This window comes from Coccinella septempunctata, chromosome 2 (genome assembly GCF_907165205.1).
Source record: "Coccinella septempunctata chromosome 2, icCocSept1.1, whole genome shotgun sequence".
Taxonomy (NCBI): domain Eukaryota; kingdom Metazoa; phylum Arthropoda; class Insecta; order Coleoptera; family Coccinellidae; genus Coccinella; species Coccinella septempunctata.
Window position 1 is genome coordinate 20969302 of NC_058190.1, and position 22838 is coordinate 20992139.

The window sequence follows — 22838 nt, forward strand, 5'->3', positions numbered from 1 at the left end:
ATAACTTCAACAATTCAATTTTATCTTCACTTTTATCCACTTTAAATCTAGAGCACTCCTTTTCAAAGCTTTCCATCCACTGTTCAGCATTTGTATTCTTGCTTGAAAATTTATCAATCAAACATTTTTCTGCTATTTTTTTCAAATTTTTTTCTTTTTCCTTATCTTGCGTTGTTTCAATCAGTTTTTGCAATATATCTTTTAGATCATAATCTTCAGCGCTTTTCGTACTCTCTTCACCTAATTCCTCCAAGTATTGTTCTTTAAATTGTAAATTTCCATCATCATCCATGTATACTGCTCGCAGTTCTCCCGACAATGTAAACCATACTCTTCTCACCTGATGTCTTCTTTTCAATGAATTAACTAGTTTTACATAATTATCGGTTTTCTTCCGCTCGGAATGATGTCCCGCATTTCTAAATTCTTCAGGCAATATATATCTTTTTCCATCTTCTGTATAAATTGATGTTATGGCTATAATGTTAGTCTTGGTATCCGTTGTAGAAGGGACTACTGTGAATTCAAACTGTAGCTTTGGCATCATAAACAAAATTGTTGTTTTATAAGAGGTTATATCTGTCTGGATAATAATATAAAGTTTGGTTTCTCTGTAATACAAAAGTTTATTAGTTATTATTTACATTATTTGTACAAATTACAAAATTACCTGTAATACAAAAGAAACAACAATTACAGTTTATTATTATCCGTTCACTCGTCTATTTCTCTCTCGACTGACATTCTCGTGACGTTGTCACAGAATCTCCAAGTCACACGCCATGCTCGATCTAGAGTTTATTGAAAGAATTTGAATGAAGAATTCTTTACATATATATCAAGAGTTGCAATGAAACAGGAGAATTATGAAAAATTTCCCACAAAATAAGATTTTCTTGTGTTTTTCATTAGTTTGTAGACATTTCTTCAAATATTTCAGCTTATTTTCTGAACAGTTTCATTTCTTGAGCCCGTTTGTAACAGCCGAGAATTCTCTGGAGAATTCTCTACCAAATTTTGTAAGAAAACGGCAGAGATTATTTTGTATGCAACTGAATAGAGAAATCTTCCGAAGTTGCGTATGTAACTACAATCACGGGAAGAAAGGGTTTTTACTGGGGTTTTTTTCTCTTGTATCATAAGCAAAATTTTATGGTACTCCTTTACGTTAACCACTGCTAAAACTCTCATTCACTTACTATAATTATTGTTTGATGTTGAAAATTTTGGGCTCTTTATCGAGAGAATATAAATATATATATATATATATATATATATATATTTTCAAATTGGACCTTACTTTTTTTGAAAACTTCAACTTGAATTTCTTGGCATTTCCGGCTTTCAATACTTCCAGATCGGGGCTGTGTTTTATAAACAACCGACTTTGAATATCCCTAGAGGAAAAATTCTAAAGATGTCGAGCCTGGAGAGCGTGGTGGCCATTCAACCAGTTCTCTTCTACCAATGCATTTCTCTTGGAAATTATCATAGAGCCATTGCTTTACTGGTAGAAGTAATAAATTAAGGAGGAGTTCCATCTAGTTGGAACTGACTGAGGATTTTTGTACTTTTTCAAATTGACATACTGTATTTCTAACTGCAAGAGTCCTTGGTTCGGGGTCAGAAACTCAAAATACACACAAATAGAGCAATATAGTTTTGTAACTATATCTCAAACTGAGCTGGATGTTCCGTCTAATGTCCGTATCTGCCCAATGAGTTTTCTTCGTGAAACTTTCCGTGTGCTTTTGAATGATTGAAGAAGAATTTGAATTAAACTTAGACCCAGAGATAACAAAATAATAATATCAGGAAATGTAATCCCACCGTACAAATATCAAATACAAATTACTGTTTTTTAAAATTTTCCAAAGTTTGAATGGGGTTTGTGTTAACATGGCCTATCCAAGGAATAAAATTTTATAGCAAACATTCCAGCCGATTCGTAGTTTTAAATGGTGCAACTAAAAAAACATTTCTCTTGTATATCAAGGTTGTGCCACAACAAGTACCTATTCATTTTATGAAATTGTCGCATTTCCGTTTGCTTAAAATTTCCAGTAATCTTATTCCTGATTATTTCTTCCAAATATAAAATCAAAAGTACGCCTTTCGAAATCATTGATAATGTTGGTCGAAAAATTCTGATGAAAAACTTCGAGATAATTCCTTATCTGAACAATATGGAAAAATCCTGATCTCATTCCACATTCTACTGGCCAAGTACGGCAAGAGAATCGTGGTGTTTTTTCAATCAGAAATCCCTTCATTAGAATTGATTAGCTGAAAAATGAAAAGGGAAAATTGAAGCAGAATGACAAAAAAGGATGTTGAGATTGTTAGGTCAATTAGCTGAAACTGACAGACAGCAGCAGAAATGGTTGAAAGTCGTGTCTAAATTCTCTCGAAGCCGTACAAATTTGTGACGGGAAATTCCTCCTAATGAAATGTTCAGTCGATTATTTCGCTCTATATAGTTGGTATAGAGCGAAAAATTCTTTTGCGGGACTCTTTTCATTTTCGTAATAAGAATAGCTGTCGAGTCGGGAAACGGAGATTGGAGAGAACGAAATTAATCGGTTCATTGAGTAATGAATTTGTTACTCCACTATGTTCGCCGACTGGTTAAAATTGAGATAAGAATGAATCTGAAGCTTCTTTATGTTGTGCAAAAGTTCAGGAAATATTTATATTATTTATTTCTCAGAGAAAACTCAAGAATGTATGGAATGAATAAGTAGAAATCAACTTCCAATTATAAAATAAAATGGGTAATCTGAAATCTCGAGATTCTTCAGGTAAACTCGGATATTTTCTTTCGAAAGATAAAATTGGTGTTTCAAAGTATCTTTTTATAATTCTTTCAAGATGAATATACTGAATGTTTCCATTGTTTTTCAGTATTTTGATTAAGGTTCAGAATATTTCCTGATTGGTGGAAGGTCTTATCAATTCAAATGACATTGACGTTGATATCATCAGCGTGTAAAGGTCATTTAGAGCGTATTATAAGAGATATGCTCTCATCGAATTCTGAATAGTTGTTCATTAATCAATTCAACCTCAAGGAGAAAAAACTGACACCATATATTTCTTAGATGTTACGGTTGATACAAGCTTTCGCGGATTCTCATATAGATAAGATTTGTTAAGGCATATCCCCTAGTGTTTTTGCTTTGAGCACTTTGGTAGATGTCGTTTTATCGAAAGTTTATCATGCTTTAATTGAATCTGATGTTTCATATTATATATGAAATTTTATGTTGGGGTCATAAACCTATTTCAATTCGTCTTTTTATCTAGCAAAGAAAATTGGTCATAATATTAAGCAATTTTGATGTTATAGAGATGATTGCAAAAGTGCATTCAGGGGGAAGATAATATTAACTGTCCCTTATCTACTCAAGTCGCAATGTTAGTTTTTAGGAATGCATGTGGGAGAATAACAAACGCAAGGGGAGGTACATTAATAATATAATACTCGCCTCAAGGATCGTGATTATACTGATTTTCATCGTACAGGCAGAATAAAGTACGGAGAATGCTACATTCTCCGTTTTTAAAACATTGCCAACCACTTTGAGAATATTGCCCGCAAACGGGTACAAGTACAATATTTGTATAGCAAATGTTATTATTCTCCGAATGGGTTTCTCTCAGATGATGTTTTTGATATTCTTTGATTTATGTTGGTTTTTCTTATATGATTTATGCAAACATTTTGTGTAATTACAGGAATGAATTAAGGTCAGTTCACATTATCCGTCCGTCTCGGTTCAGTTCAGCTCAGCCAAAATATCTTTCAATGTGTTTTATATGGACTAATTCATACTATCCGTCTCCGACCCTTCAGCACCTATCGGCACGCTTACGACCGTCCGACGGTATTCTTCCAGAGAATATTTTGCGGATGGGCTGAAGGGCGTGGTTGGACTGAACGAGACTGAACGTATAATATGAATAAGCAACCGCTCAGTTCAGCTCAGTCAATCGAGGGTTTTCCTTTGTCGTGAAAGCTTCTTTGAACTTTTCTTTTGTATTAATTGCGACATTTTTCACAGTATACAGGATGATTCATAACTATTGGGACATAGGCTAAGGGCAGATTGTTTGGACCAAAATATGGCGATAGGACCAATTATACCTCAATAAAATATTGCTGCAAAAAAGATAGAGGGCGTTAAAGTTGATATTTTTTTCCGTTTCTTGCTAATAATTTCACTGTATATTTTTTCATCCGTTTTTAAGGAAAACACAATTGAACAGTTCAGAGCATCGGAAGGGGATTTGAAGTAACGACTTATTTATTTTATTTATTTATTTCGACGATAAAGCATAATAAAAAACAACGTAACATAAAAAGAATAAACTTAAATTTAATGTTCTACGTGTCCTCCTCCTACTTCTATGCCTTTTCTAATTCTTTCAATAAAGGACTTTCGAACTTCGAAGAAAATATTATTCTCTCCCCTTATAAAAAATTCAACTTTAACGCCCTCTATCTTTTTCCACAGCAATATTTTATTGAGGTACATTTGGTCCTATCGCCATATTTTGGTCCAAACAATCTGCCCTTAGCCTATGTCCCAATAGTTATGAATCACCCTTTATAAGAGATTGAATTTTATTTAACACTAAACAAGCCATGATGTGTGGACCAATTTTTTTTATAATGTCCAATATTCACCTTCAACTTTCCTCTTTTCAAATATTGGTTAGACACCCAATCTTTTTACCGACTTTTTGTTCCTCTTCATCTTCATCTAACAATAATGCAAAAGCACATCATTCATTCAGGCTTAATTGCAGCAATTTTATTTTTAGCAGAAGTTAAAGGGTTTACGTCCTATGAGATAGGGCATGTAAGAGAAACAACGAAAATAATACTGATAATTTAACAATATTTTTAGGGTCCTTCTTGTACTGTTTTAATCAAAATGAAAGGCTTCAAGTGTCAAGTGCTGGTCGATTCGAATGCAACCGAAGACGACACACGAAGCGGAAGGTGACTGAGACGATCGTGACTGATAATATGAACGCAACCTCCGTCAACGGCTAATGATCCTTCCGCCGGCCTGAACTGAGCGGAACGTATAATATGAATCGACCTTAACTCTTAGCCTCATATTGCTCTCAAAGATTTTATAACCATTGCGGTATTCTCTCAACTTTTTTGATGATCCTTGAGCAGGATTAAAGGTCAGTTCATATTATCCGTCCGTCTCAGTTCAGTTCAGCTCATCCAAAATATCTTTCAATGTGTTTTATATGGACTAATTCATACTATCCGTCTCCGACCCTTCAGTACCTATCGGCACGCTTACGACCGTCCGGCGGTATTCTTCCAGAGAATATTTTGCGGATGGGCTGAAGGGCGTGGTTGGACTGAACGAGACTGAACGTATAATATGAATAAGCAACCGCTCAGTTCAGCTCAGTCAATCGAGGGTTTTCCTTTGTTGTGAAAGCTTCTTTGAACTTTTTTTTTGTATTAATTGCGAAATTTTTCACAGTATATAGAATGATTCATAACTATTGGGACATAGGCTAAGGGCAGATTGTTTGGACCAAAATATGGCGATAGGACCAAATATACCTTAATGAAATATTGCTGTGCAAAAAAGATAGAGGGCGTTAAAGTTTTTTTCTTCGTTTTTTGCAAATAATTTCACTGTATATTTTTTCATCCGTTTTTAAGAAAAACACAATTGAACAGTTCAAAGCATCGGAAGGGGATTTGAAGTAACGACTTATTTATTTTATTCATTTATTTCGACGATAAAGCATAATTAAAAACAATGTAACATGAAAAGAATAAACTTAAATGTTCTACGTGTCTTCCCCCTAATTCTATGCCTTTTCTATTATAATTTTTTCAATAAAGGACTTTCGAACTTTGAAGAAAATATTATTCTCTTCCCTTATAAAAATTTCAACTTTAACTCCCTCTATCTTTTTCCACAGCAATATTTTATTGAGGTATATTTGGTCCTATCGCCATATTTTGGTCCAAACAATCTGCCCAAATATTTAACAATATTTTTAGGGTCCTTCTTGTACTGTTTTGATCAAAATGAAAGGCTTCATGTTTCAAGTGCTGGTCGATTCGAATGCAACCGAAGATTCACGACACACGAAGCGGAAGGTGACTGAGACGATCGTGACTGATAATATGAACGCAACCTCCGTCAACGGCTAATGATCCTTCCGCCGGCCTGAACTGAGCGGAACGTATAATATGAATCGACCTTTAGTAGGGGCCTTGTATTCGTTTTTCCCAATCAAACAATTAATTTTTCATCAGATGTTATGCGATTTTCAATGTTTGGTTTTCTCCAGCTTTATTGTATCTAGTTGTCTCATCTGAATCTGGACATTTCTGCTGTTGAGATGTCCATATTATTTTTTCTTCTTATTGTGCCCTGTCAGGTTCCCCTGACGTTGGCGATCAATATCTCGAGCTGATCTCTCTCTCCAGCCATTCTAAACAATTGTTCGCCGCTATGTATGCCTGTCCAATCCCGGATGTTCTTCAACCAGGAGATTTGCTTTCTTCCTACGCTCCTGCGGCCCTCTATTTTGCCCTTCATTATAAGCTGCAGGATCCGGTAACGATTTCCCCTGAGAACATGGCCGAGGTGTGCCAGTTTTCGGCATTTTACTGTTGTCAAAAGTTCAAGAACTGTATTTGCCCTATCTAAGACTGCTTCATTTCTTTGCGAGGCAACCCATAGTATTCTTAGCATTCGTCTATGTAACCACATTTCAAATGCTTCTAAACGGTTGATTGCGACAGCTTTCAGGGTCCAGACTTCAGCTCCGTTCAACAGCTCGGACCAAATGTAACATTTAATCATTATTTGTCTCAGCTTTAGGTTCAGGCTGTCATTAGAAAACAGTGACCTCATTTTCTGGAACATTGAACGCGCTGATTCAATCCTGTATCTAACTTACACCTGTAGCATCCGAGGTATTTAAAACTGGGTACTCTCAATGTTTTGTCCATTCACCTCTTGTGACTCATTGAGGTATGGCTGACGGCTAAAGAACATAAATTTTGTCTCAGTAACATTTATATTCAGCCCCATTCAATGTCTCACTGCATTAAAAGAATTTATGAGATTTTGGAGGTCTCGAAGATCATCGCATAAAATGTCCGTATCGTCAGCATAGCGAATGGTGTTAATCAGCTCACCGTTGATTTTGACCCCGAATTTTTTTCATATAAAGCTTCTTTAAACACTTTGTCAGAATATAGGTTGAATAGCAGAGGAGACAGGACACATACCTGTCGAAGGTCTTGTTGGATTTGTCGTTCATCTGTAAATCTTCCGTTGACTCGAACGACTGGATTCTATTGCCAGTACAGGTTCTTAATTATGCGCAAATCTTTTCCATCAACACCAACGCCTCTCAATATATTTATGAGCTTTTCGTGTTGCATTCTGTCGAAGGCATAATCGATAAAACACACGAAGACATCCCTACGCTGGTCTCGATATTTTTGGAGAAGAACATTTAGAGCAAACATTGCTTCTCTGGTAACAGAGCTGTGCCAAAGCATTGTGCTTGTGAAAGCACTTGAAGCCTTTTTGTGCTCCCGAGCAATTTTTGAGACCATTGCTTAGTGTTTAGTAATTCGAGCACTTTAGCAAAAAGGTTAGTGCTTAGTGCTTAGTAATCCTCAAAGAGCTCGCGATTACTTTTGGCTATTACTAAGCACTAAGCCCTTCGGAAATCTTGTCGAAACACGAATAAGCGACCGACGCGTTGTCACTTTACGAGCATGTATAATACCACAGATACAAGGTTAGACTATTTGATGAAGAATAAGTGATAAAAATCAATTACATCGATTAAAAAAACAAAAGATAGGGTAGACCTAGGTTAAGGGTGCATTTTGCTCCTATGATTGCATTAGAGTTGCAGGCATCTGAATTTTTTTTTTTTTGATATTTTAAAAATACCGACACAAATGAATTGAAACAAAATATCTAGTTTTAAAATACCGACTTGGGTAAACTTTTATGACAATCGTTTAATTAGAAAATATGAGAAAACCCTCAGGAGCCGTTTGACAGATGACGCCAAATTCTGCAAAAACTGTCAAAATCAAATCAATCAACCCATGTTATGTTTCTGAATTGATTCGATGTTTTAATAAATGATTTGAATTTTTCATGGATTCCCAACAATACCAACAAACCATCAAGTCAAAAACTAATCTGGCAGTTCGAAATAGCTCTTTTCCCGGATTTCAAAATTCTTCCTTGATGATTTACCTAAAATACACTCAAACGCATAATTACAATAAAATACAGGCATTAAATTGAAAATATTGAATTTTCATGAATTCGCTGGTGTTCTTGACTTTTTTGAAGGGAATATTAAAAAATTGTGAACTTTCGCGTTTTCAACATTTTTATCATAAGGTCTGAAAACATTCGAGGGAGAAAGTTCATAGTCGAGAACAGTGAAAATTTTCAGCATAAAATTTTGATGTCTCCGAAAACATTTAATTAAGCATCGCGGTGAAACCGCCTTCATAATATAAACCCAAGAATATGAATATTTCGATCTGACTCAAGCTGTTTATGAAGACAATATTTTTTCATGTATTCCACATGTAAAGTGATCATAATTCTATTCTGCTGACATTCATTCATTCATTGCTGTATCACGTTGCCGGGAATGAATCTACAAAAAGACGAAAAATCAGAAAAAACAAAAAGAAAAGAAAAAGAAATTCAGGGCTAATTGCGACTGTGTGCTCCCCTGTGACTGTAGAGACCCAACCGTGACCTACATATCCTACCACACTCCGGGCATGGATAGTCACCAACCAGATCTGGCCGCCGCTGTATCCTTCTCGAGTCTCCATTATAACTGTGTACCAAAGACCTCCACTGTGACCTGTCTAACGCTAGTTGTTCCCAGTTATGATTGGCATTAACTGATTTTAGGGATTGATGTAGTGTATCCTTCAACCGCTTATACTGGCCTCCTGGTTTCCGGGCTCCCTCAGTAAATTCGCCATATAGAGCCATCTTGTGTCTTGCATCCTCAGAATGTGGCCGCTCCATCTGAGTCGGGCCCTCGTTACTTGAATCTCAATTGTTGTACAACTCGCGCGTTGCTAGACTTCTGCATTCGAAACTTTGTGAAACCATCTGATGTGCATTATCTGTCTTAGATGACGTTGTTGCGTTTGTTCAAGGTGTTTAATATGTCGCCTGTAGGGCGTCCAGCTTTCGCTTCCGTAAAGGAGCGTTGGGAGGACCACTGCTTTGTAAACAGCTGTCTTGGTCTTCAGATTGAGGTCGTGATTTTGAAACACTCTATCCTTTAGCTTCCAGAATGCCCGCGATGCCGAATTGATACGGTTTTGTATTTCCGTGTCAAGGTTAGCCCCAGCATTTTTGAAGCTTCCCAAGTATTTGAACTGCTCGACCTGTTCTAGAGTTTCATTCTCCAGGCTGATATTCCTTTGAAGGCCTTCTGGCGGACTTACCAGGTTTTTGGTTTTGTCGATATTGAGTCTAAGGCCTAAAGCTTCGTATATATGTTTATAGGTGTCCAACATTATCTGTAGATCCTATACAGGGTCTTTCACGAGGAACTTCACCCATATTTATACGGGAAACTACTGAACGTATTTTCATGAAATTCAGCACTTATAAGTATTTCACGATGCTGATGAAATCTGAAATATTTTCAAGGCATGAGCACCTCCGGTTTTTCCGGAAATGACGTCAACTTCCGTTTTTCAAATTAGAACACCATTTTTTTATTGCAGGAATAGATTACTTAGAAAATTTCAAGTTATTTTGATGTAACATTTTTCAGTTTTGGTTGGAAAATTCTCTCTGAGCGGGAAAATTCGAAAAAAAAATCGAAAATAGAGCTCCGCTGAAACAAGAATAACTTCGAGGTTTTTGGATGGAAAATTTTCATTTTTGGGATTTTTCAAGATGTAAGATTGATGTATCTACTTTTTACTCGCGAAATCGCAATTCATGATACAGGGGGTGAAAAAATCGCTTTCAAAGTTAGGGATGACAAAATCGTGAAAAATCAATTTTTTCAAATTAGAACGCCATTTTTTGTGGCAGATATTGAATCTACGTTAAAAAATAATGTGAGTGTATGCATCACACCCTTGCCCTAAAATGGATATTTTCTGAGTTATTCACAAAAAACTGTTTTTCGTCTTGAATTTTCAGCTATTTCTTTTCCCTTCACGCCAAAAAGATGAAATTTTCAGGAACTGTTATTGAACCATGCTGTAGATTTTTCACCCCTTCTTGAAACCGACTTCAAGTTACTATTAGGAGAACCATGGCAAACTCTCGCAGTTATAACTATAGAAGATGCTCAAAGTTTTGACCGTTAATTTCTAGACATTTAGAGTCATTCAGGGCAACTGTGCGCACTTTTGCTTTTCAAGCCATACCCTGTTGCAAATGTTGAAGCTAGGAAAATTAAAACATATTCATAAGATAGAGAATTTTCTAATCTATAAGAAAACATCAAAAAGCAAACAAACAAAAACGTTTTCTTTCCGCAAAAAAGAATTTAATAGAGAAAGTCGGAGTGCGTTCACATGCCCCGTATTGCGGGTAAGTGTGCGCACCCTCACGGGGTAAGTGAACGCAGTGCTTAGTGAACCACACAATCAAAACAAATTACAAAATAATGTCATCAAAATGTTACAATATTAGAGAAATGCTGTTTATTGTCAATAAACGAATTAATTCAGATGCATAACATCCGCAGATAATTAAATCAACGAATGGTCTTCGCTCTGAGAGTTAGGAAATTGAATTGGGTTGGTTCCCGTTTCTCTGTCAGATGTCGGTACGATGTATTTATACACCATACCCGCTACTGATATGGAATAAAAGGAGCCGGCAATTCATAGCATTTCGTTGACAATTGAGTTTTGTTGCTCTGACGAGGTCAAATAAGACCGAAACCATGGTCAGCATCTACTCTTGTCGACGAAATGAAAATTCTGGTAATACTTCGAGCGATGGTAGTTTGTTAGTTCGATTTAGATCGTAACATTCGTTGATTTAATTATCTGCGGATGTTATGCATCTGAATTAATTCGTTTATTATTTCACCTGCCTTACTGTTGAAGGCGTGATCCATTTCGTATTTTACATGTCCGCGGCTGATCGGTTACTGCCATGATCCGAACCTTTCCGCGCTTTTTTCCCTTGCTTAATTATCGTAATATACGATATCTGCAATATGGGAATAAAGCATATGGATGCATACTGCTATCTTCGCTCTGAGAGTTAGGAAATTGAATTGGGTTGGTTCCCGTTTCTCTGTCAGATGTCGGTACGATGTATTTATACACCATACCCGCTACTGATATGGAATAAAAGGAGCCGGCAATTCATAGCATTTCGTTGACAATTGAGTTTTGTTGCTCTGACGAGGTCAAATAAGACCGAAACCATGGTCAGCATCTACTCTTGTCGACGAAATGAAAATTCTGGTAATACTTCGAGCGATGGTAGTTTGTTAGTTCGATTTAGATCGTAACATTCGTTGATTTAATTATCTGCGGATGTTATGCATCTGAATTAATTCGTTTATTATTTCACCTGCCTTACTGTTGAAGGCGTGATCCATTTCGTATTTTATTGTCAATAAAGAAGCGCCATTTAACAAGCAGTGCATTATTGTTCGTGCCACAATTCTTGGTGAACACAACACTTGATACATTCCCCTGTTGGTGGCTCTTCATATTTTTCTGAACAAATAGGACAATATTGATCGAGTCTTAACCAAGAAAATCAACAATGTCATAATTTATTCCTCACTGAGCTAATGCCCCTATAATGAATCTATGCGCACACTTACCCGCGCACACTTTCCCCAGTAAGCCAAAATTTGAATTGACGTTCTTATAGAGTTGAGCAGCTAAGAGAACCTAAAATTTTTTATTATACATTTAGATTAATATACCCATGATCGAAAAAAATATTGTTTAACACTGAGGGACCCGAAAATTGGACCTGGCAGAATGTGCAGAGATGCTAAAAATTAACAAGAAAACTAGTGAATTTGATTGATTTCAAATGAAAAGTTAAAGAAACGTGGCACGGCGCACTCCTATGAAAAACAAATTTGGCGATTTTGCGCCCTTGCTTCACCCAAATGAAGCCCTCTTTCACACATTGCATAGTCGAGATATACGCACTGCGCACACTTACCCACTGCGCTCAGTTACCCCGAATGACTCTATTTATAAGTCTCAGGAATGCTTCGTTCGTTGCTCTTCTTATTTCATCGGGAGGAAGAGATCTGCAAAAGTGTTTAAAAACCAAATTGAGTTTCAAAACTATGAATTTAAAAATCTAAACAAACCTGAACGCATTTCTGACTCGTTCTATGCAGTCCTCTTCATCAGTCAGGGGAGTTGAGTAGACAATATTTTTTATCCTACCCCAAACATAATAGTCTAAAGGACTTAAATCGGGAGAACGTGGTGGCCAAAGATGTGGACCATTGTTCGCCAACCATCGATCTTCAAATATCAAATAGCCTGTAGAGGATATTTGACACATTGAGTGAATTGTGTGGAGGCGCGCCATCTTGTTGATACCATAAGTCATTATGGTTCTGTACTAGCGGCTCAATTATTTGAGTCAATATGTCAGAATATCTATCTCCTAAGGGAGAACATTCTTTAAATAATGCAAACATGTGTAGTGTTCTATCTTACCAGTTAAAGTCCCATCATAAATGTGAACATCGAGAATTGCATTATTTTTGATGGCGCAAAAAACATTGAAACTCCATGTCTCTTGAAAGTTCCATTGTCTGAAGTGGTGGTTGTTCTCTTCATCCCAATAATGACTGTTATACCTATTGAAAGAACCATTCTTTGTGAATTTAGATTCATCTGTCCAAATTATACAGTCCAAAAAGTTTTCATTCTCTTGAAATCGAATCATCATAGCTTCGCAAAACTCTGTTCTCCTGACGAAATCAGTTTCCTTCAAATGCTGTACCCTATTGAATTTATATGGGTGCATTTTATGTTTTTTTATATTCTCCAAACACTCGATTGAGATAATCCCAGATCAGTCTCGGCATCTCTGAGAAAATTTTGAGGATTCACACGAAAATATGCAAGAACTGTAATTTCGTTGTTCTCATCTTCTACTACACTTTTTCATCTGTGTATAGTTTTCTTAACGAAAGATCTGACATTTCTCAAGTTTGTCATGGTTCTGTTAATGGTATCTCTCGTTGGTCTGGGTCGGTCAGGAAACCTCTCAATGAACAGTCGAATCGTTCTATCTACAACTTTATTACATTCTCCATGAAGTAGAATGAGATTTAAATAATCTTCATTGGTAAAATTAGGCATAGTGATCGATTTTATAACTAAATACGAATTATCACCAAATTAATAGTAAACACAAAATGCTACTGAATAAAGAGGAATTTGGCAGATGTAATTAATGATATCTATCATTAAAAAAAAAGAATGTAAAACATGGTAAGTTTTTGCATATGGTTCATAAGGAATTATTTATTTATCACTGGAGAGAAAACCGATGGCCGATTAGTTGAAATAAAGAGGTTTCCGATACAAATTCGAATCAAAATTCGCCATCTATTTAGGAACAACCTGTAACTTTTTTTCTCTTGCATATTAGGGTAGTAAAATCTAAAACATGGTTTAAGTAACAGTTCCTGAAAATTTCATCTTTTTGGCGTGAAGGGAAAAGAAATAGCTGAAAATTCAAGACGAAAAACAGTTTTTTGTGAATAACTCAGAAAATATCCACTTTAGGGCAAGGGTGTGATGCATACACTCACATTATTTTTTAACGTAGATTCAATATCTGCCATAAAAAAATGGGGTTCTAATTTGAAAATATTTATTTTTCACGATTTTGTCATCCCTAATTTTGAAAGCGATTTTTTCACCCCCTGTATCATGAATCGTGATTTCGATTTTGAAAGTGGATACATCAATCTTACATCTTGAAAAATCCCAAAAATGAAAATTTTCCATCCAAAAACCTCGAAGTTATTCTTGTTTCAGCGGAGCTCTATTTTCGATTTTTTTTTCGAATTTTCCCGCTCAGAGAGAATTTTCCAACCAAAACTGAAAAATGTTACATCAATATAACTTGAAATTTTCTAAGGAATCTATTTCTGCAATAAAAAAATGGTGTTCTAATTTGAAAAACGGAAGTTTACGTCATTTCCGAAAAAACCGGAGGTGCTCATGCATTGAAAATATTTCAGATTCCATCAGCATCGTGAAATACTTATAAGTGCTGAATTTCATGAAAATACGTTCAGTAGTTTCCCGTATGAATATGGGTGAGGTTCCTCGTGAAAGACCCTGTATTGAAGTTCAGTGATAAACTTGGTACTGGTTTTTGCTCTGAGGCGCTTCAGGTTAAACAGGCCTCCATCAAATCTGAATCTTATCCCAACACCTCTTACGGGCATACTCATGTCAGCAATTATCGATACAGCTATGGCGAAAATATTGAACAGAAAAGGCGCTAATACGCAGCCTTGTTTTATTCCAGAGTTGGTTGAGAAATGGTCGGTTGTAGAACCATTATGCTGTATTCTAGCGGTGTTGTTGGTATGAAGGCTTTTACACACTGCTAAGAATTTTTCGGGTACTCCAAGACGTACCATGATTTTCCATAGCGCTCTGCGATTCACCGAATCGAATGCCTTACTCAAATCGATGTAGGCTGTATAGATCCTTGATTGTTATTCACGGGCCTTCTCCTGCAGCTGTCGCAGTGTGAAAATTAGGTCCACCGTACCTCGATTTGGTCGAAAGCCGCACTGGGATTCAGGCAATAGCTTTTCCAAGAGTGGAACCAGACGACTAGCCAGAATCTTCGAGAGAATTTCACCGGCCACACTAAGCAACGATATGCCCCTGTAGTTGTTGCAATTCGACGTATCGCCTTTGTTCTTATAGAGGTTGATAACTAAAGCGTCTCTGAAGTCTTGTGGCACATCTCCCTGTTCCCAGATCTTGCGGAATAGTGTTAGGAGACTACTGACAATGTCATCATCCAAGGCTTCGAATATCTCCGCTGGAATGCCGTCTAGTCCAGGTGACTTATTATTTTTCATATTTTTAATCGCACTTATAATTTCCGACATTGAGATTTCGTTATCAAGCGATGTCATCGGACTATAAGCGGGAAGCAGGTCTAAAATGGATAAATCCGAGTCGTTATTTTGATTCAAGACCTGTGAGTAATACTCCTTCCATCTTTCGAGAATTTTTCTATCATCAGTTAGAATAGCTCCATTAGCATCTTTCATAGGAAAGTAAGCTTTTCTGCTTGGACCATAAACAGTTTAAATAGCTTCGAAAAAACGCCTGTAATCATGGTTATCGGCGTAAGCTTGTATTTCCCTAGCTTTTTCTTTCCACCAGCTGTCCTTGATTTTTCTTATTTCTTGACGGACATCGCATTTTATGTTAATAAAACATTTTTGGGCTGCAACATCGCCAGGCTTGTTAATTGCTGTTTTCATCGATTTGTGTTTTGCCTCCAGAAGGGGTGCGATATGAGTTTCTTTGTCGGCGAACCAGTCTGGGGATTTTCGGGAGCGTTCTGTGAACAGAATTTCTTTCGCTGAATTTGTGAGAGATGATTTGAAACGAAGCCAATGACTTTCAATGTCGTCGTCATAATCCGGTGGTGTTAGGCTATCTTTGACGGCAGCTGTGAAGCTTTCCTTTGTAGAAGGGTTTTGTAGTTTGGAGATTTGAAGGCGCTCTCTTAGTAACTTTGGCTTGCGTTGGTATTTTGGGAGCATTGAGGTCTTCATTCTCGAGATTACCAGCCTATGATCAGTCCAGCACTCCAGATCTGCTCTGGGTTCAGTGACCAACACCTCTTTGAGATCTTTTCTTCTCACGATCACATAATCGAGAGTATGCCAATGCCCTGAGCGCGGGTGGCGCCAGGTCCCCCTTGAATTGGATCTCGTAATAAAGAAGGTGTTCGTTATACAAAGATTGTGTTCTGCACAAAGAGCCAGCAGACGTTCTCCGTTCGAATCAATGCTGTCTGTACCGTGTTTCCCTATTATTCCCGGCCATAGTTCTGAGTCTTGACATCTGCCCACTCTGGCGTTGAAGTCTCCAAGGAGGATAATTCGTTCCCGTTTTGGGATTTTACTTAATGTAGCAATGAGTGTTTCGTAGAAAGTGTCCTTTGAGTTGTCAGAGGAGTTCAAAGTGGGTACATATACTGCAATGATGTTCACTAACGTGTTGTTTGCTGCAGGAAAGTGTAGGGTCATTAAACGTTCTGAGATGCCAACTGGATTGTCGGTTAGTTTGGCGGCCAGGTCGTTTCTAATGGCAAAGCCTACACCATGTTGTCTGATTTGGCCTTCTGGCAAGCCCTTCCAGAAAAAAGTATAAGCGTGTTCTACCAAGCTACCTTCGTCCGAGAAGCGTGTCTCGCTTAAGGCAACTATTGCAATGGATGTTGCAGTTCCTTATCGATTAGGGCAGTACGCCTTCCTGGTCGGTCGGCCTTGGAGTTGTCTAGCAAGGTTCTGACGTTCCATGCTGCAAAAGCTATGTGCTTTTCATTGGTTGTTGTACGATGATTCACTCGCTCAGGCACCCTCCCCCGGCGATCCGAATGGGAGGGTATTTCACCTCCGGATACATATTTTGTCCTGTTTGACTGATCTATCTTTTTGTAGGAACTGCGTTGGAAAGTGTTTTAAAGCTGCACTGGTAACGCTGTCAGTGCAACTTTGGTTGCACTGACCGTGCACCCTGTTCTTACGAACGAGGCTCTGGCGACCGAACATGAGCGGTATAACTGTTTCCCACAATCACCTATCTGACAATATGATTGCTTACAGCTGTATGAAATAGCATGAAGCAAATTCGCATTTTGTGAAAACCGAATTGCCTTCTTTCAATATTCAAATATTGTATGGATGACAAGAAGAGCGCATTTGAATATCTTCAAATGACCACCTGCGAAACAATTATTATCCTGTACTTACTTATGAACTTATGAAATCGTGAAACTGCTGTAGAGTAGAACGAAAAACTTTCCGAAGAAATAGAAGCGGTGTGGTTTCGATCGAACAAAGATTTTATAACAAAAAATCTCATTTCCAACAGTTTTTCAGAAAAGTGCTTAGTGCTTAGTGTTGGCAAAATCGAATTACTTCCACAAAGTGCTTAGTAATCGCTAGCCTTTTGTGAAAAATCGGTGCTTAGTGCTCGAGAATCGGGAGCACTTTTTGTCAGTGCTCGGTGCTTAGTGCTCAAAGCACTTTTTCACAGTGCTCGGCACAGCTCTGTCTGGTAACAAGGGCATTTCTAAAGCCGAATCGCGTCTCGTCTAAATAATTTTCGCATTTGTTTCTTCTTCTAGAATGTATAAATTCAAAGAACATCTTTAGTGTGGGGCTCATCAGGCGTAGTAGTCTGTGATCGTTGCATCTTCTGGCTTGTTGTTTTTTGGGAATTGTTATAAATACAGATCTCAGTCATTCTTCTGGTAACTCCATATTACTACTGACATAATATCTTCGCATTGCTAACCAAAATTTTATTAATGATCTTCGTATTTTTGATGTTGTTGAAATTTGTTTCATACATTATCGATTGTCGAGTTTTAACTGATTGCACGCCTTTCTTTCGCTCTCGATATTATTAGTTTCAATTTTCCTTGCTTCAAAGTTGTATCATTCCTACCGGAAATTTTTCCTGATGTCATTGTTGACTGATCGTGTTGTATCAATTATGCCAGTTTGCGTGGTTGGTACGGACTCTGTCTACAAAAGATCTCCGGGTCTGGAGTGTATGGAGGTGGTCATTGGTGCAGAGTATGTCGCTGATGAAGTTTATAAATGACCTTGGTGGTGATGATTTGCTGGAGGAGTGCTTAATTGATTCAGCTAATTAATTCCATCAAATCCAAATATGGGCATAATAGGAGACCTGCAAACTTCCGTTACATCCTGCTCCGACAAGGTAACGGACATTGAGGCACACTTTTCGATGATTAATACGGTAGCCAAATTGCAGATGATCTGAAATGTGAAAATGTGTATTTGAAAAAAGTGATTGCTGCTATAGAATCCAGACTCGAAGAGATGAAACAGAATATCCGCAATTTAATGTCGAAATTATGAAAATCCCTGAAAACAAAAATTAAATTCAAAAATAGTATCATGGGAAATATATGTGATTTCCTCAACTACAAAGTACCTGCCAGCGCTGTTACCCCGATTGGGTTTTATTATAAAATATGACAACATGGTGTAAGTGGCACTATATCCAACATGATAAAATGAAAATCCTTTAGGGAACTCTAACGATTTGTCAAAATTAGCTAAGCGTTCGCTGTCGTGGGGCACATAAGCTTTTCCCTCCATTGATTCGCGTGCTGTTTTGGTCGAGGATTGTGTTTTGTGCATGTTTTTGGAAAAAATGTTTTTCCCGACGTTAGATTAGAGTGATAAGACTATAGCTTTTTCAGAAATGCCTCTTTATAGTGATAATAAAAAGCTTTGTGTGCCCCACGGTAACGAACAATCAGCTGATTTTGACAAATTGTTAGAGTACCCTATTCATTATCCGAAATGTCAGGAAATATAATCAAAGATGAACCTCTTTGATATAACCTATTTACATGTTGTTTGACACTTTCGAATAAAGAAAGATTCAAAGTTTGACACGAAAATGGAAAAAATCGCGAAAGGCATATCCACTCAGATTAACGGAAAGAGTTGGTGGATTTTATTAAACTTCATCCTCAACTCAATTCGGGAAAGTTCACCAACAGTTCACATTCAAGAATGCTCAAGAATTGTGGCAGAGTTTGGCAACTAACTTAAATGCATTGCCAGGTGCCCATAAGGATTGCAACATGTGTGCAATCAACACAACCAATTACCGCAGGAAAATCATGATCAAGAGAATATACCTAAATATTTATTCAAATAAGATAATGTTAAGATAGGAGCCTTAATGACTGTGTGCGTATTTGACGAATGTCATCGGCATTTCTTGGCATCTTTACATACTGATTAAAAATTTCAGGAACAGTTAGAGCGGAGCTAACTCCTCAATGCATCTGTCGACTGAAGGCTGGCTCATTCCATGATTAGTGTTATTGCCTGCATCAAGTTGATAGCATCCAGATACATAAAATCTGAGTGCTGTCAATACCTGAAAGATCGTACATTTTAATAATGGGAATATACCAAACTCAGTACTCACTTTTCTTTCAATACTCAGGGCTGATAATCGTCTTTGATGGATCTTGTGGGGGTATTAACCCCCACAAATTCCATCAATTTATTAAAATTGATGAGGTCAGAAGCACTTGTTTTTGACAGCCTTTAAAGCTTAACCTTTCAATGGCGTCCCCCATGCATCGTCATATTCACGAAATCTCCTCCTATTTTTATTGGAGAGTTTCGCATTCTCCAATGCTTCAATGCCAGCTATTCTGGCGAACTGATTCAGATTAACCATATATGTATTTCATTCAAATTGACAACATAAAAATCATGACATAACCCATAACAAATGAAATACTGTCCAAATAAATACACAATGCGCATGTTTGATGGAGTTTCGTATTCGCTTTAGAATTTTCGGACGGGAATGACCTATCCGTGCAAAGTGGTATGTTTAGTATACGTCCCTTTTCGTATACGCGATAACGCCAATGTCGCCAATGTAACTTGTTATTCTTTGCTAATACAGGAGACCACATGATGGATTGGAATAACACTAAAATTTTAATGACGGAGCCAGACCAAGAGTCTACGTGTATTTTATTGGATCAAGATAAAAATGTATGATTTATTCTAATATCCCTAGTTTTCATCAAGATAGAAATATAATTGGTTAAAGGACTGATAGAAAAAACACTGTACTTTCAACTACGTCGACGTTTCATCAGTCTATGCTGATTTCTTCAGGACTAGTTAACTACAGTAAGAATGTGTAAAAAATTGTGAAAATCATGAACTCATACAGTAAATTAACATGGAAATAGAAACGTGAAAACACTTCAAGAGAAAACTTACACATATGTTTTCATTATATCTCAAAGGATGAATGTTTTCGATCAAAGCTCCCCGGTGGTTTGAACTATTTCAATATTTATCGTCATTTTTCAACCAATTCACAAAATATCATAGTGAATTGTAAGTACACCTGAATGTTCTCTATTAATGAAAATCCGTTTAGCATTCTTTGTGTTCATAGCGAACATACAGACGGTGATGATTTGTAATATGTGTGATGATATGGAATAATATGTTTTATTAATAAACCAAGATTCACAATTTTTACAAACATGAAGAACATTTTTAATCATATTCCATAAAGAATAATGCATTCTTCTCTCAGAAAAACAAGTTATAAATTGAATTCAGCCAAGCAATCAATTGAGTTTTTTCTTTCAGGTCCGGGAAAGCGAATCGCAAGAACTTAAAAGCAACTTGTCATCTCCAGTACCTCGTTTCAGTGTTACGAGACTCGAAACCGGAGTTCAATACCAGATATCGCTGTTTTCCTACAACTCAAAAGGAAGGAGTGAGCCCGTTATACTTCAGGCCTTCACGCTTCGCCTGCCGGAAAAACAGCTCACCGCGGAAAAAGGTAGGCCATAACGGAAATTATATTATGTCCGTTTATTTTGGTGAACGGTCCGAGTTTCCGGAGGCAAAGGAATCAGCTTTATTTATGAAAGGCAATTTCTCTTTATTCTTCCGCAACATGAATGACATTATGAAAAGAATAGATATATGCCCATCTATGATATTCGATTCTGTTCTGTTATCTGTTTTCCAATAGAAAACATCCTGTCAGGAAATGGTCTTAGAGGTAAGGTTTTTTTACTTGCTAAGACGATACGTCGAAATGAAAATGTGCATCGTGAATACACATGAAATGTTGTTTTTGGCTTTTTCTCTCTTTATTTTGCCCACAATGGTAAATATAAGAAATATGAAATTCGAAACCCCCTTTCTTCAATCAAACTGGCAAAGTGGCATTGATTTTTAGTTTGGAGATTGTTGGCTTCCATCGATCAGTTCATTGATGTTTAATGGTATTTGTGAGTTTCAGCCTATTCCTATAAGTTTAATTCAAAATTATCCGATTCTGTGAAATTATTATTTATGATTTATTCTAATGTCCTTAGTTTTCATCAAGATAGGAATATAATTGGTTAGAGGACTGATAGAAAAAACACTGTACTTTCAACTACGTTGACGTTTCATCAGTCTATGCTGATTTCTTCAGGACTGCAAACAATCTTTATTCAGTATTGTTTCACAATCATGTGTCGCTGGAATCTCACCTAGTTAACTACAGTAGGAAGGTGTAAAAAATTGTGAAAATCATGAATTCATACAGTCAATTAACATGGAAATGTGAAAACACTTCAAGAGAAAACTTACACATATGCTTGCCTCACTGAATCTATGCACTGAATTAAGGTTGGGACATAGAAACAGGAACTACAAAGTGGGCACGATAATAAACTCAAACGTCAAACTCATCTTGAACGTAGCCATAGATAACCTAACCGTAGCGACTAAGATGTCTAAAACACTGGTGTGTGCACTTATCACTTTTTGCAAGAATCAACATTTCAGAAAATCGGGGATATGGGATCAGTTTCGTGGCGGCGCCACCATGTCATTTGCTTCGTTCATCCTTGTTCTACCAAAGGAAGTCCAATGATACTCTCTCGTTTCATTTTGTTTTGCGTTGATATCGAATATCGATCAACGAGTGCAAAATATGAACTGGCCCATTTTGTCAGCTGTTGAGGAATATTTGTGATTTACAGTTTAATTTTCGTTGTAGAAACAAATCTGTCAATATTTCAACACTATCGAATAAGGGTTGGAAGGCGTATTTACTATTCTTCTTCAAGATAATTTCCGTTTCACAAATTGAATTCGTGAGAAGGGTAATTCAATATGATTTTAATAAAACACAGTTGATTGGTCAAATATCCAATAGATATATTCAGTTGACGGAAAGGGAATTTTCACTATATCTACTCAGGAAAAGTATTTGAAAAACAGACTCGAATAGATTTATGTATTTCTGATTATCAATACATGCTCACAATTCACATTACATAGTTTCAATACAGTTCCTCTGATTAAATATCGCTGAAGTTGCTATAAAACTTTGCTTTACCCGTCCCGAATGTTCGTTCATCTGATGTGGTTCTGCCTCAAATTCCAAACACCGAATTCCTAGCTGTAGTTCTTGATTGTCCATTCAGAAAACTGAATTTACTGAACGACATGTTGAATAAATGAATGTTCCACACGCTTTCTCGAAACTCATAAAATTTCACATACCAATAATCGTTTATAAATATCTACAACATATTCGTAGGTCGTAGGAAAATATTCAAATTATTTTCAAATTCAAATATCAATGGACAATGAATGCTCTGTCGAATTCTAAACAGCGCTACCTACAGTGGGAAAAACGAAACTGATCCCATATCCCCACGAAATTGAAAACAAAATCGAATCAGTGAATACACCAGAGTTTTAGACATCTTAGTAGCGACGCATGGGAAGGATGAAGTCATTGATATAGAGATCTACATACACTACTCTCACAATTGATGGTAGCCTAAACTCTTGGTGTTATCTATTATTTTTATTCTTGTAAATTTGTAGTAGGTAAGTATAAATGGAACTCCAATTACACTGATCGACAAAATTAAAGCTTTGTTCTCCCACCTAAGGAAAATATATATATTTTTAATCTTCGTAGCCAA

The 22838-nt window shown here is 36.8% G+C and overlaps 1 protein-coding gene across 2 annotated transcripts in view; it reads left to right on the plus strand.

The window, feature by feature from the left end:
• LOC123306460 (nephrin-like) overlaps positions 1 to 22838 on the plus strand; it is a 907827-nt gene that overhangs the window by 778579 nt on the left and 106410 nt on the right. For both annotated transcript variants that reach the window (XM_044888477.1, XM_044888478.1), the window contains one exon: positions 20488 to 20683. In XM_044888477.1, coding sequence (XP_044744412.1) covers positions 20488 to 20683 — 196 coding nt within the window. The remainder of the gene's footprint in view (positions 1 to 20487; positions 20684 to 22838) is intronic.